General features: G+C 63.3%; 1 protein-coding gene across 1 annotated transcript in view; it reads left to right on the top strand.

Annotated features, from left to right (window-relative positions):
* Nucleotides 1-3,298: 3,298 nt before the first annotated feature.
* The window catches only part of LOC123035257 (collagen alpha-1(I) chain-like), a 17,591-nt gene continuing 7,628 nt past the window's right edge, over nt 3,299-13,261 (top strand). Inside the window, exons 1-3 of the mRNA XM_044453245.1 lie at nt 3,299-3,395; nt 5,821-6,092; nt 10,142-10,205. Coding sequence (XP_044309180.1) covers nt 3,299-3,395; nt 5,821-6,092; nt 10,142-10,205 — 433 coding nt within the window. The remainder of the gene's footprint in view (nt 3,396-5,820; nt 6,093-10,141; nt 10,206-13,261) is intronic.

Here is a 13,261-nt window from a genome sequence, read left to right as displayed (position 1 = left end):
GCGCCTAAAAAGGACGCGGTAGAGCTGGACAGCTCTTTGGAAGGTCAGATCCTGAAGATGAAACTCAAATCCTTTGGCCACCTCATGAGAAGGAAGGACTCCCTGGAGAAGAGCCTAATTCTGGGAACAATAGATGGCAAAAGAAGGAGGGGGCGGCAGAGGATGAGGTGGCTGGATGGGGTCACTGGGGCAGTCAGTGTGAGCTTGGGTGGACTCCGGGGGATGGTGGAGGACGGGAAGTCCTGGAGGAGTGTTGTCCAGGGGGTCGTGGTGGGTCGGATGCAACTTTGCAACTAGCAAGCAGAGCTGGAAAAAGTGCAAACAGGGCCACCAAAACTGCCACTGTGTTCGGCTCTGTGAGGAACTCTGATGACGGGCGAAACGGTTGCGCTTGGAGCGAAGGCGAGTGAGGAGAGACAGGAGGGGTGCTTCAAGTTATGCCTGGTGCAGGGAGGGAGTTCCCCCTCCCGTTCTCCCCCCCCCCCACTGCTTGACCCAAGGAGGGCCCTGGCACAGGGGGGCCCTTTTCACACGGCACACGCTTGCGCCTGGAATGCTCCCCACGGATCTGGGCGGCTTTAAGAGGCCCTGACGAGTTCACGGGGGCGGCGGGGAGCCCAGGCCCCCCACGGCCACAGGCCCCGATCCCATGCTGCCTCCAGCACCACTTGCCCACGTGCCCCAGTGGCTGGCCACGGCGTGCGTGTCCTGCTTTGGCTTCCCACTGGCCCACAGAGGCCGGAGCGGCAGGGCTCTTCCCGCATGCCGCCGGGCTGGCCGCCAGCGGGGCCAGGGCGCAGCCCGCGCACTGGGGCACCCGGCGGTCCCCTCGGGGAGGCCTTTGCGCGCGGCGGAGCGCCCAGGCAGAAGCGCGCCGCCGGAGCCCGCGGCCCCGCGCCGCGAAGGCCGCCCTGCACGGACGCCCGGCCTTTGTCCGAGCGGCCGCGAGCGGGCAGCCCTCGGCCTGCCCCGGAGGCGCTCGCGGCCGCCGGGGGGCGCCTGCCTTCCGTGCGGGGGCGCTTTCCGCGGCACCCTGCCCCCCGCCCGGGCGGGGAAGCGGCGCGGCGCGGCGCAGGAGGGGGCAGCGTGCGCTAGGGCAGCCCCACGCCCGGCCCCTCGGCTCCTGCAGGCGGGCGGGGGGTGGCTTTGTTCCCGCGCTGGAAGAAAGCGGCGCCCGTGGGGAGCGCGGCGGGGCTCAGACGGCGCATTTGCATGCTGGAGGCGCGCCCGGCCCGACTTTCCCACACTGCGCGGCCGAGATAAAGGGCCCGGCCCCCCCGGCCCATCCGGGGCGGCGCTGCCCGCCGCCCCGCTCCCCCCCCGGGAGTGGTCATGACAAACAAGATTAATGTCGCCTCCGCCACCGCGTCCGGCCGCGCGAGGGCTGAGCGCTAGGCGAGGCGAGGCGAGGCGGGCTTCCGCTCGCACGCCCGTCCCCGAGCCGGCCGGCCGGCCGGGATTGCCCGGTGCCCGGCGCCCGGCGCGGGCGCGACGGAGGGGGCGGTGTCAGAGAGCAGCTCGCGCGTCCGGGGTCGCGTGCCGCGCGCCCGACGGTGCCGCAGGTCGTTCCGCGGCCGATGCGCAGGGCGACGCGGGGCCATTTCTGGCTTGCGCAACCGGTTTCGCCGCACTCACAGCCCGTCTCTGCAGGGAGAGGAAGGGCCTCTGCGGCAGATGGGCGGCCGGCATCCTCGCTTCAGCACTTTCGCGATGGGGGGGCGGCACGGACCGAGGCTGGACTGGGGCGCCTCCACCGCCTCCGAGGCCTGCAACGCCCTCCAAGGGGTCCGGGAAGTTATCCAAAGCCCAAGTGCTTGGCTTGGGCCCGGGAGACCTGGTCCCACTGGGAGCATCTCTCTCGGTCTCACGCAGGGCAGGTCCTTCCTCACCCCCAGCTGCTCCTTCTGCCCTGGGACCGCCTGCGTGGCCGGTGCAGCCTTCCCTCTTCAGTTAGCTCCTTGACGATGTTCATGGCCCAAGTGAGATTTGAACCCAGGGCTTCGCACTCCCAGCTCCTCTGACACAACAGCCAGCTGGCTGTGCATTTTGTCCTGCCTTCGCCCTCTTGCAGGGAGCTCGAGGCAGCTCCCCCCCCCCCCCCCCCCGCTTTCCACTGCTTTCAGTGAACACAGGCCACAGAGAGCCACGGAGCAACCCAAGGGCCGCAGCCCCCAGCCCCAGGATCCTGGGTTGTGGGCGATACTTTGACTAAACTATCTCCCGGTGTGCAGCTGGTGTGGAAGAGGCAGATCCCATGCGAGGTGCAGTTAGAAAACAACTTGAGCAGAGAATTCGGTTCCTCCTGGGCTTTTAGGGGCTCATCCTGCCCTTAAAGAAGAACTGCCGATTGCTTGGCCGCTGGACGGCACAGGGCAGGAAGGGGCAGGAGGGAGCGAAGGGCGGAAGGGCAGCGAGCTGGGAGTCCCCAGCTGAGGAGGAGGCCGGGCTGGGCTGGACGTGGAGGCGGTGCGGGGGGGGGGGCACAGGAACCTGCCAGGACCCATCCTGGGCGGCTGCTTGGTGGGAGAGCGGGAGACTCAGAGCAGGCCAGTAGAAGGGCGAAGCCGCGGAACGGGACAAGGACTGAGTTCCGGATCATAGTTAAACTGCCAGGCCCGAGGCCCAAAAGATGGAAAGTCGAAGAACATGGAAAGTTCGGGGGGGGGGGGTTGTTTTGGTCATCTTGTCCATCAGATTCCGGCTGGACCGGCCCTGGCTGGCTGTTGCCCTCGGTGCCTGCACGCTCGCTGGGGTGCGCCGGGTTCCCACACAGAGCCTGGGACAGGAAGCGGGACCGGCCAGAGTCCAGCTCAGGGGTCTTCCAGGGCTGTTCCCGGGCCCAGCGCAGCGGAGGCGCCTGCTTTGCAGAAGGGGCGCTGGAAACGGAAGTGGACTTCACCACGTGGCACCGCCATGGCCTCCCTTCCGCTCACCCGCTGCAGCTCCCTGTGTCCTTTTCTCCGTCCGCATGGACAGCACCTTTCCGGGAGCACGTTTGCCCCTGCTGACGCTGAAGTTGTTCCTGCCCACGGGACATGGAGCACGGTCCCACCTGGGACCCGGAGGTGGCCCTGGGCTCAGAGCACCCAAGAGTGCGGCCCCCCACCTGCATGCCCTCCAGGGTGTCGGCTGCAGCCGCCCCAGTGCTCCCTGGAGAGGCTGTCAGAAGCACGTGGGGCAGCTCCGCTTCTCAAAAAATGGGTCTGCAACATTCAAGTGCTCGTCTCGCTGGGAATGTTCCTCACCAGACAGACAGCCCCCACCCTCAGCCCCCGCCCTGCGTTGCAGTCTGCCGGGCATGGCGTGCCAATGCTCCCGCCACCAGCCCCTCTCCCGCCTCGTGTGCCTCCTTGCGCCCTTCCGGGGCGAGAAGCCGCTCTGCCCGAGAGCGCCGGGTGAGCAGACGGCCAAGGGCAGTGGCCTGTGGCCTGGGAGGTCTCTGGGTGTCCCGTGCACCCCCAGCACGAGAGGAGCGCTTGCCCCACCTGTCCGCGGCACTGAGCTGGGGGGCCTGGCCTGGCCGGGCCATCCTTCCCAGGTTCCGGGGCGGCGCAGAGAAGGGAGCCGAGCCCAGCACGCTGCAGGGGCCACCTGTGCCATCTGCAGGGCACGCTGCAGCTCGAGGCGCCGCAAAGGCCCAGAGCTCCCGGCCTCGCAGGCCGCAGAGCCGCCTTCTGCATTGCTGCTTCCAGAAGCAGCTGATGGTGGCGAGGCTGCTGGGTTTGGGGCGGGCGGGGGGGGGGAGCTGGTGACTGAATTGGTCCCAGCTGCACCTTCTCACAAAAGCCCCGGGGCCATGGATGTTAATGCAGATCAACCTCCGTTGCACAACCTGACAATAAAGTTAATAAGCCATTCAAGCACAAGGGCTCTCACAAGCACGAGGAGGCAAACATCCAGTGATCAGAGGAGGGGAGCTCCCGAGGCCTCCCCGTGGGAGGGGCGCGGGGGCATCGAGGGGCTGATGACCAGCTGCTCCGGACCCCTCGCGGGGACAGGGCGCGCGCTCGGGCGCGGGCGGGGGCGCGGGCACGGGCACGGGCGGGAGAGGGCTTGCTTCCGAGCCCAGGGCGCGCAGCGTGCGCTCGGGGTGGGGGCCGCGCGTGCCTCCGCCTGCCTTGTCCTGCCGCGGAAGAGGCGGCGGCGGGGGAGGGGGCGCTTCGCCTGCCCCTCTTCGGGTGACGGGTGCCGCTGCTCGGGCGCGCGTGTGCGTGAGAGAGCGCGAGCGAGAGCGCACCGGCCTGCGTGGCTCAGCCTCCGCGCTGCGGGGAGCATTCGGGCCATCGGTCGCCGCAGCCCCGCGCGGCCTAGCGGCAGGCGGGCTCTCGTGGGCCCGGGCCGTTCCGCGGGTCGGGGCTCCCGCCGGGTGCTCCCCGCTTCCCGCGCGGCCTCCCGGAGCCGGGCCGGGCCGGGCCGGGCCCGCCGCATCCCCCCGCCCTGCCTGCCCGCGCGCTCCCGGTGGCTCGGCGGGGAGGGGCGAGCGGGGCTGCAGCGGCCCTTGGCTTCTTGGCTTCCCAGATAGACTGCGAGAGTGAAAATTAAATGCTAATGAAGCCCTTTGATTTAACAGCAGACAAGCCGCTCGCTGTTGCTTTGCTCCTAGACTATTATTATGCAAATGAGCGGGCCCGCGTCCTTCTCCCCGGTTAGCGGAGCTCCGCACCCGGCTCTCGACGGCTGCTCTTACCTGGCGGACGATCATCGCGCCGCGGCCGGCGGAGGGCGCCGGGCAGCGGGGCTGGGCGCCGGGCGCTGCGGCTCGCCCGTAGGGCGCCAGGAGGCCCCGGCCGGCCCCCTTTGTCGTGCCGCCGCTGCCCCTCCTTCGCTCCGTCGGTCACTCGCCGGCCTCGCCCAGAAGGACCGGGCAGCGCAAAGCTGGAGCAGAAACGCCGCATTGTTTGGCACTCCCCGGTCAGCCCAGGAGGCTGCTCAGAGGGTCTCCTAGGCACCTCACTCCTCAAACCCACGTGCAGGCAGCCATGGCCACCCACCCAGGCCCAAGCCCGGCATCTGAGCCCCCCTTTCATGGGTGGCTGCCAGGAGAAGGGCCTTTTCTGTCGTGGCACCCCGATTCTGGCGCCAGCTCCCCAGAGAGGTTTGCCTGGCACCCTCTCGCTGTTCTTTTAGGCACCTGGCGAAGGCCTTTTTATTTACCCGAATTTGCAATTGAGATAATTTCAAACATTTGAATGGTATTTATTACATCTTGGGCTACTGTGCCTTTATTAAGGACTGAGGGTATTGTGTGGTTTTATGGGGGGAGGTCTGTGTTTGGTTGTTGTGATTGTACTGTTGCGATATACTTGTAAGCTTATATCATGTAGATAGTTGTTATATTTTGTGATCCACCCAGAGAGCCATTTTGGCTAATCCCTCCCGAATCCCTTTGTGGAAGCCCCTTCCATTTTGGAGGGATGGCACAGCCCGCACTACCGCCCTCCTGCGGGGGGGGGCGCTGCACACTTGGAGCCCCGAGGGCACCCCAGGCCCGTCCCTCCCCTTGCCCAGGCGTCCTGGTTTGCGGGGCTACCCGAGCTGGGCAAGGGCAGCAAATGCAGCCCAGCCAACCCCACGTGCCTTGGGTTGTGGGGCGGACCCGAACACAAGGGACACGTGTGCCCCCCCGCCCCGCTTCGGGGCTACTTGCTACCCCTTGCCGGTCATTCCATCGGGCAGTGCCCGGACTAAGGGGGGCTTCTCTCCCCACCGAGCCCGGGTGCGCGTGCGGGAGGCGGCGGGAAGGCCTCCCCCTCGTCGCCGGCCTGCAACGGTCGCCCTCGGGCCGCCGCCCCCTTCCAGCTCCGCGCCCTCTCGGGCCAGGCTGGCGGCCGCGTCTCCGGCTCGCGGGACTCACGCTCGGCGCCCAGATCGCGCCCCCGCGCCGCAAGCCGGGGCCCTCGGGAGGCGAGGCCTCTGGGAGCCTCCTCCGCCCCGCCGGGCCCCCGGGCTCGCGAGCTGCCTGCTCCCCGGGCCTGCTCCCCCCCGGGCGCCGTACTGCCAGTGCCGCCGCCCGCAGCGCCTTCCGCTCCGCTTTCCCCGCCCCGCCGACTTTTCCTGCGCCCCGTCCCTCCAGAAGGGTACCTGCCGAGCCGGTGAGCCCCTAAAGGAGCGGGTAGCGGGGTGGCGCACTCAGGGGCCCAGGAGGTGCCCGGGGCTGCTTCAGGGCGCGGGGACCCCTCTTCTAATGGGCACTCTGCATGCGAACCGCGCCGCTCATCCCTTGCGTGGCCTCCCGGCTGGGCGGGAAAAGGCTTCCTTCCACAAGGGGGCAGCAGACCGGACCGCGCTGGGGCCCGGTTCATCCGGATTCAGCCCCAGAAAAGTTTCGGAAGATCAGTGTTCGGCAGTGCTGGCGAACAGGAAGCGAGGATGCAGTGGCCCGAGCACGTGCAGAGTTCTCCCCTTCCCACCACGGAGCAGCCGCTGCCACAGGCCTGGGATCAGGAAGAGAGTTTTGCAAGCCTCCGGCCAGTCTGAGCTCCAGCACCGCCTCTTTCAGGGAGGACCAGGGCTTGCTCTCCCACCTGGGCCTCCTCCTGAGCAGCCTCGGGTGCTTCCGTTGCCTTCCAGTCTGCCAAACTGCAAACCGCAGCTTCACAGATGACACGCAGTTTAGAAAAACCGAGCGCGTGCTCTGCAGAAGCCTCCAGTTTGCGCCTTGCAACAGGCAGGGCTACCGGCTGGCCACGAGTCCCACGGGCTGAGGATCTGCTGCACGGCAGAAAGACCCTCTCGTGGGGTGCAGGGGTGTCTCTGCCACCTGTACCAGGCCTGCTGCTGCCGAGTGTTGGGAGAGCGAGCCCTGCTTTCACCTTCCACCGCACTTCTGTGCCATTAAGCGGGCTCAGCCCAGTCTCACCGCAGCGGGGTTTGCAGTGGCTGCTTATTTTGACAGCCTGGGGCTGAGGTTGTGGCATCGCGCAGGCGACAGTCCTTGCCCACAGACACTGGCCTCGAGGGCCACCATCGGCCCAAAGTGCGGCGTTTAAGTCCTTCCTCAAAGTGCCTAGTCTCACATTTATGTCCCTCTTGCAAGAGACCCCACGGCTGCTGACACAGGCGTCCTCTACTCCACCGTTATCTCACAGCATCCTCCCGGTGAAGCAGGAGGGTCTGCGAGTGAGTGGCTGGCCAAAAGGGGCCCAGTGAGCATCATGGGCGAGTCGGGGCTGGAGCCGGGGCCTCCCAGGCCTCTGCGGGGCACTCTCACGACCACTTCATTGTGCCCACCGCCCTCAGGGGCAGAGGCACCAGTGCTAAGCACACCCACTGGGGCGTGAGTCCTGCCTGCCTTGACAAGCACTGCCTCGGATGTCATGCCAGCTGTGTGCAGACATGGACAGATCTGTCCATCGCAGTGTCTCTTGGGTTCTGGTTTTTCCAGGCTTACATGCAGTTTGACCCAATCTTAAGAATTTTCCCAAGCCATTTCTTTCCAAGTCTGCGAATTTTTAACAAGTTCACATGAAATTCATTGGCACTGTTCTGCTCGTTACCCTGTGTGCCTGCATCTGGACACAAAATTTGCCTAATATGCACACTTCTTGTGAGCAATTCTCCTAATATGATATATTTTTCATATTCTCCCTAGGGTACATAGAAAGACAGAGTAGTAGACTTGGGAGGGGCCCAGGAGGCTCTCGGTCCAAGCCCTGCCGTTGCAGGTCCGAGTCTGCACCACCCACCCAGAGGGCTGCCCAGTTCTGCCTCTGGGATGGGAGAGCCCACAGCCTCTCTAGGCGACCGGTTCCACCGTTCCCTTCCTCTGACTAGGTGCACATATTTGTGTGCCATTTCTCCTACTGCCTGCATTTTGTATGCATTGTATGACTGCAAAATTGGGAGGCGTGTGAACGGCAAAGGCTGGCAGGCCAAGTGATCCTATGGCCCCTGTGCAGCACCCGGAGGCCACCGGATCCTTCCGGTTTCTGGCTCCGAGGGTGCAAAGGGCTCCCACCTTGGGGCTGGGGGGCTGCGCTCGGGTCCCTGCTCTTCGCCCTCGCTGCTAGCACAGAAAGAGCTGCGCAGGCTGCTTCTCCCAGGAGCTTAGGGGCATCCTGGGGGGTGGGGGGGAGGGAGCAGTACCACCAAGACCAGCAGTGCCCCAGCGGTGCTTCAGCCTCCTTCCCTCTTGCTTCAAGGTGTCCCAGTCAGAAAGCTGGACTCCGTCCTGGAGCTGCTTTTCAGAGTGGGAGAGGCCCAGTGGCCACTTGGGCTCCAGACCCCCCACCCTCCATCGGGTGCCCGTCAATCTGCCGCGTTCCGCAGCAGCTGCGCTTAGGTTCATGAACTGGCTCAAAAGTGCCGGACCAGGTAAGCGCACAGTGACGTGTGGCCCAGGCTGACTTCTCCCACGCTCTGTTCACGTCTTTGGAGTGTAACTACCCTCACCCTCGGGTCACTGGGCCTGCCAGACAGAAGCCTGAAGCCAAGGCTGGAAATCCAGTGGCCATAAGCAAGTCTGACCCTCCAGTCGACTCCAGACTACTCCGAGCTGAAGGGAACGTGTCCAGAGGCACCCTGTTTCAGTCAGAAGTGGCTGGCGCTGGTCCGTCCCTCACACGTGTGGCACATGGCTGATGAGCAAGGCCTGGGGGAGACCCTCGCTGGGCCACCTGGGCCAGAGACACTTTGGCGCCTCAGGGAGGAAACTGGAGAGCAACAGGACCCGGAGGAAGGAGGACACGCCGGGGGAGTGCCTCGCTGCAAAGGTGGCACTGGTGTGAGGTGCTCGGATTCAGGGGAGGCCGAAGGTGGACAGTCGCAAGCGGGGGCTTCACCTCATAATGGTTGGGAAGAATGTGTTTGGCCAGCACTTGACAAGTTTCATCAGGAGGGCTTGACACCGATGGCTTAACAATGGGAGCCGGGCTTAAGCACCACAGTGGAGAGCAGCTCCAATAGCTCCCATTAATAGTCTTCTAAAGACTGTGGGAAGAAAGCCAGACTACAACGCACATGGTCTTTGATGTCTGTAGACTAAGGCCTGGAGTATGGGAAAGAAGCACCACAGACTTGAACCCTTAATACAGAAGGGTGAATGCAAGCTGGTAGGTATATCTGAGACCTGACGGGACGACTCCCATGACTGGAATTCAGCAATTAAAGCATATACTGTAACTTGTTCAGGAAAAACAGAAAAACAAACCCAGAAAGGGAGGTGGACTCGAGCTCTATGTTGAAGACCCATATCTCTGCACAGAAATACAGAAGGATGAGCTTAGCAGCCCCATCCAGAGAATCTGGATTAAAACAAATGAGTGAAGAACAAAAGGAGCATTCTGGTCCGAGTCTACATTGACCACCCAGTCAAGGAGAAGACGAGAATGAAACTTCTGAAAAACGCGTTGCCCGTGTTTGAGGGAGATAGGAAATAGTAGGAACGGGGGGGGGGGGGGGCTTCGATTTTCCCGCTATCTGTTGGAAGCCAAATTGGGCCAAGCGCAGCCCCTCCTGTGAGGAAATTCCTGGCTTGTGCTGCTGGTAACACAAGTCCGAAAGCGGAGGAAAGAGCCAGAGGAGCAGTTGTCCTTGACTTGACACGAACCAGCAGGGAAGACCCAGTGGACAACGCGGAAGCCACGGGAACTCTGGGGGAACGCAGCTTGCCAAACTCGGATTCTGGATCCTAAAGGAAGCAAAAGCTGAGTGTACCCACACATGTGCCCTGGATTTTAGGAAAGCCGATAATTCAGAACAGTGATAAGCAAGCTCCCATGGCAGTGGGAGAAGAAGTCCAAGATGGATGAGAATTCTTTAAAAAGGAAATTCCAAAGGTGCAAATGCAGATAATTCCAGTAAGAAAAAAAGGTTGAAGAAAACAGAAGCAGGCAATGAGCCTTCACAGAAAGCTTAGAGAGGCATGAGAATAAAAAGGCCACCGAAGGGAAGTGGAGGGCCAGGCTCCGGAGGAAACAGAGAAACAGAGCGGGTCAGAAGGGGCCTCCTGGGCCATCTAGTCTGACCCCCGGCTCCACTCGCAGCATGCCCACCATGTGCATGTCCAGCCTATCCTTGAACACCCTCGCCGGTGGGGCCTCCGCCACCTCCTGTGGAAGGAAGAGGGCAGCCATGCAGGGATGGAGTCGGGAAGGCAGACGTGCTCATTTTCGACCTTGGCTCAGTCTTTTCCCAAACGCAGGCCTACGACCTCCTCAGTAAAGCTGAAGAACCAGCTGAAGGAGCAGAATTGCAGCTTGAGATTGGTATGTTTATTCCCCATCCTTTTTCCTCCGAGGAACTCAAGGCATCTTCCGTAATTCCCCCCCTTCTTCTCAATCGTATCCTCACAGCAACAACCCTGTGAGGTTGGTTCAACTGAGAATCTGTGACTGGGCCAAAGCCACCCAGTTGGCTCCATGGCTGAGCGGGGACTCAAACCCGGATCGCCCGAGTCCCAGTCTCACACCTTTAACCACTGTACCAGGCTGTCTTTCTGGCGTCTCTCCAGTGATGGCCAAATGATCGAGTAAAGCCCCCAGTCCCGAACGAGTTCAAAGCCCAGTGAACTGCGTCCTAGAACAGGGCAGAAGAACTCTCAGAACCACCGGCTGTTGTCCCTGAGAAATCATGGAGGACGGGGGACGTGCCGGATGACTGGGGGAGGGCACATGCTGCCCCATCCTCAGGAAAGAAAAAGGAGAACCTGGGACCCACAGAGCACAACCACAGGATGGACTCCTCGAGAGCAAATCCTGCCAGGCGCACCTGATTTGGGTTTTGGTGGGGCACTCCCTGATGAACGGTGGGAATGCTGTGGGTGGAATCCACCTTGGCTGCAGCAGAGCTTCTGGCAAAGTGCCCCATGACCTCCCAATCAGCAAACCAGCCGCAAGTGGGCGCCATGGAGCACCGATCAGGCGGATCCACAGTTGGCTACGGAACCGACTCAAGGAGGGTTCATTAATGGCACCTTCTCGAACTGGGGAGGGGTGACAGGTGGGGTGCCGCAGAGTTCAGTCCTGGGTCCAGGGCTCTTCAACACTTTCATTAATGGCTTGGATGAGGAAGTACAGGGGACACTTATCAGATTTGCCGATGACACAAAACTTGGCGGCATAGCTAATACCCTGGAAGACAGAAACAACCCTCTAGGCTGGAACGCTGGACTGAAATCACAAAATGACATTCAGTGGGACAAATGCCAAGTTCTGCACCAAGGAAAAAGAAACCAAACGCATCTTTACAAGGTGGGTGATTCTTGGCTTAGCCAGACAACTGGTGAGAGGTATCGCACTTTGATTCATGAGTCAGCGATGTCATGTGGCTACAGAAAGGGAAATGAGTTACATTTGGGCCGTGTTAATTGAACGCACACTTCAGATCCAGCTCCCCTCTACTCTGCACTGGAGACGCCTCGCCTGGAGTCCTGCCTCCAGTTCTGGGCACCACGGCTGAAGAAAGACGCAGGCAAACTGGAGGAGGTTCCCTGTAGGTCAAAGAAGACGCTCTGTGGACAGGAAACAAAGCCCTGCGAGGAGAGGCTGAGAGACCCGGGCATGTCCAGCCTTGAGAGGAGCAGTCTGGGGGCAGATACAACAGCGCTTTTCAAATACTTGAAGGCTGCCAGAGAGAAGGGTCAGGGTCACTTCTCAATCATCCCAGAGCGCAGGCCATGGAATAACACGGTCGAGATCCACAAAACCAGATCCTAGGTGAATGTGAGGAAAAACTGCCTGAGTGTTACGGCAATATAAGAAGGGACCAGGGAACCAGTCGCTGAGGGAGGTGGCAGCTGCTCCCACCTTGCAGGCACAGAAGAGGCAGGCGGACAGCTCTTGGCCAGGGATGCTTGAACTGGGAGTCCTGCGCTGAGCAGGGGGCTGGGCCCGACAGCTTCATCGGCTGCTTCCAGCTCTACTGTTCCAGGATCCTCTGCTAAGCAACGGTGCAGCCAAGGTTTAGACGTACCCTTGTTATTTATGCATTTATTTATTAAATTTATATCCCACTTTTTTCTTATCTTGCCAAGAACTCAAAGTGGCTATGAGCTGGGAGGGAATGCTTGGAAACCGCCACGTTTTTTCGGAATGCTCATTGAGGGACCTCCTGAATAGCAAACTGCCCATCACAGAACTAAGTTGGTTGGTTGGAAAACATCAGGACCTCAGGGTGCGGGCCTTTGAGAGGGGATGCTTGGAAAGCACCCATAATCCTGCAGACACACCTGGGCTCATGCGCTGCCCGCCTCCTCAGAGAAGGCCACCCCAGCACCTCCTGGGGCACTGGGGGTGCATCTGGGCTGGCCTTCGGGTCTCCTCCTGAGGAGGCCGGTTCTGCCCCCCGGGGGGCAGAGTTCTTTAATACGCTCAGAAGAGGGCCCACAGGCACCCCAGGAACCGGCTGTGGCACCTCCCTCCTCCCCGGGTGCTCAATTTCTCCCGCACAGTAGGCACACGTGAGCAGGGGCCAGGTGCATGTACAGGCACGTGTGCACGGATCCCAGGCCAGAGGGATCCCAGTGGGCTCGGCACACCCCCGGGGAGCGCTGTTCCCGGGCCCCTTCCCACCGCTGCCGATGCAGGGCTGGCAGGGACGCGGCTGTCCGGGGCGCCCCGGCAGCCCCCGCCCTGCAGAGGACCCCTGCGCCGCGCGGCCCCGCTGCGCCCGTCCCCGGAAAGGAAGCCCTCCTCCCGCGGAGGAGCCGGGCAGCCGCTGCCCCTGGAGCGCGCGCGGGAAGCCCCCGCGGGCAGGACCCTCCGCAGGGAGCGCGCGCTCCGGGCGGGCGCGGGAGGCCCCTTCCCGGCCCGTCGGTGTGCCCGCACGGGGAGCAGGGAGGGGGTCGGCCGCGCACCGGCGCGACGGGCAGCAGCGCCATCCGAACCGAGCCCCGGATCTCTCTCGGGGGTCCAGGCCTCGCCCGCGTTCCCGGGCCACCTCCGGCCGCCCGGCCGGCCTTCCGGGATCTCGCGGCGCGGGAGGCGCGCAGAGAAAGTCTGGCCGGGTCCGCCCGGAACGGAGCCCCCACGGGCGTCCGGACTGCCTCCTGCCCCGGTCTCCTCCGGAACCGCCCGCCCCGACCGCCCAGATGGGGTCGCACTGCAGCTCCCATCATCCCTGCCCGTGGGCGCTGATGGGCGCGGCAGCCCGCCTGGGCCTGCTGCCCCCACGTGCTGAAGCTGGACAGAGCAGCTTACCTTCCTCGCGGCACCGTCCGCGCGCACCCGCGGCGCGCGCACAGGGGCCGCGTCGCCCGGGCCGGGGCGGGGCGGGGCGGGGCGAGGGGAGACGGTCGTGACCGGGGAAGGAGGCAGTCCGGACG

This window comes from Varanus komodoensis, unplaced genomic scaffold, assembly GCF_004798865.1.
Source record: "Varanus komodoensis strain SLA01 unplaced genomic scaffold, ASM479886v1 scaffold78, whole genome shotgun sequence".
NCBI classification, from domain to species: domain Eukaryota; kingdom Metazoa; phylum Chordata; class Lepidosauria; order Squamata; family Varanidae; genus Varanus; species Varanus komodoensis.
This window is presented reverse-complemented; position numbering and strand designations above follow the sequence as displayed.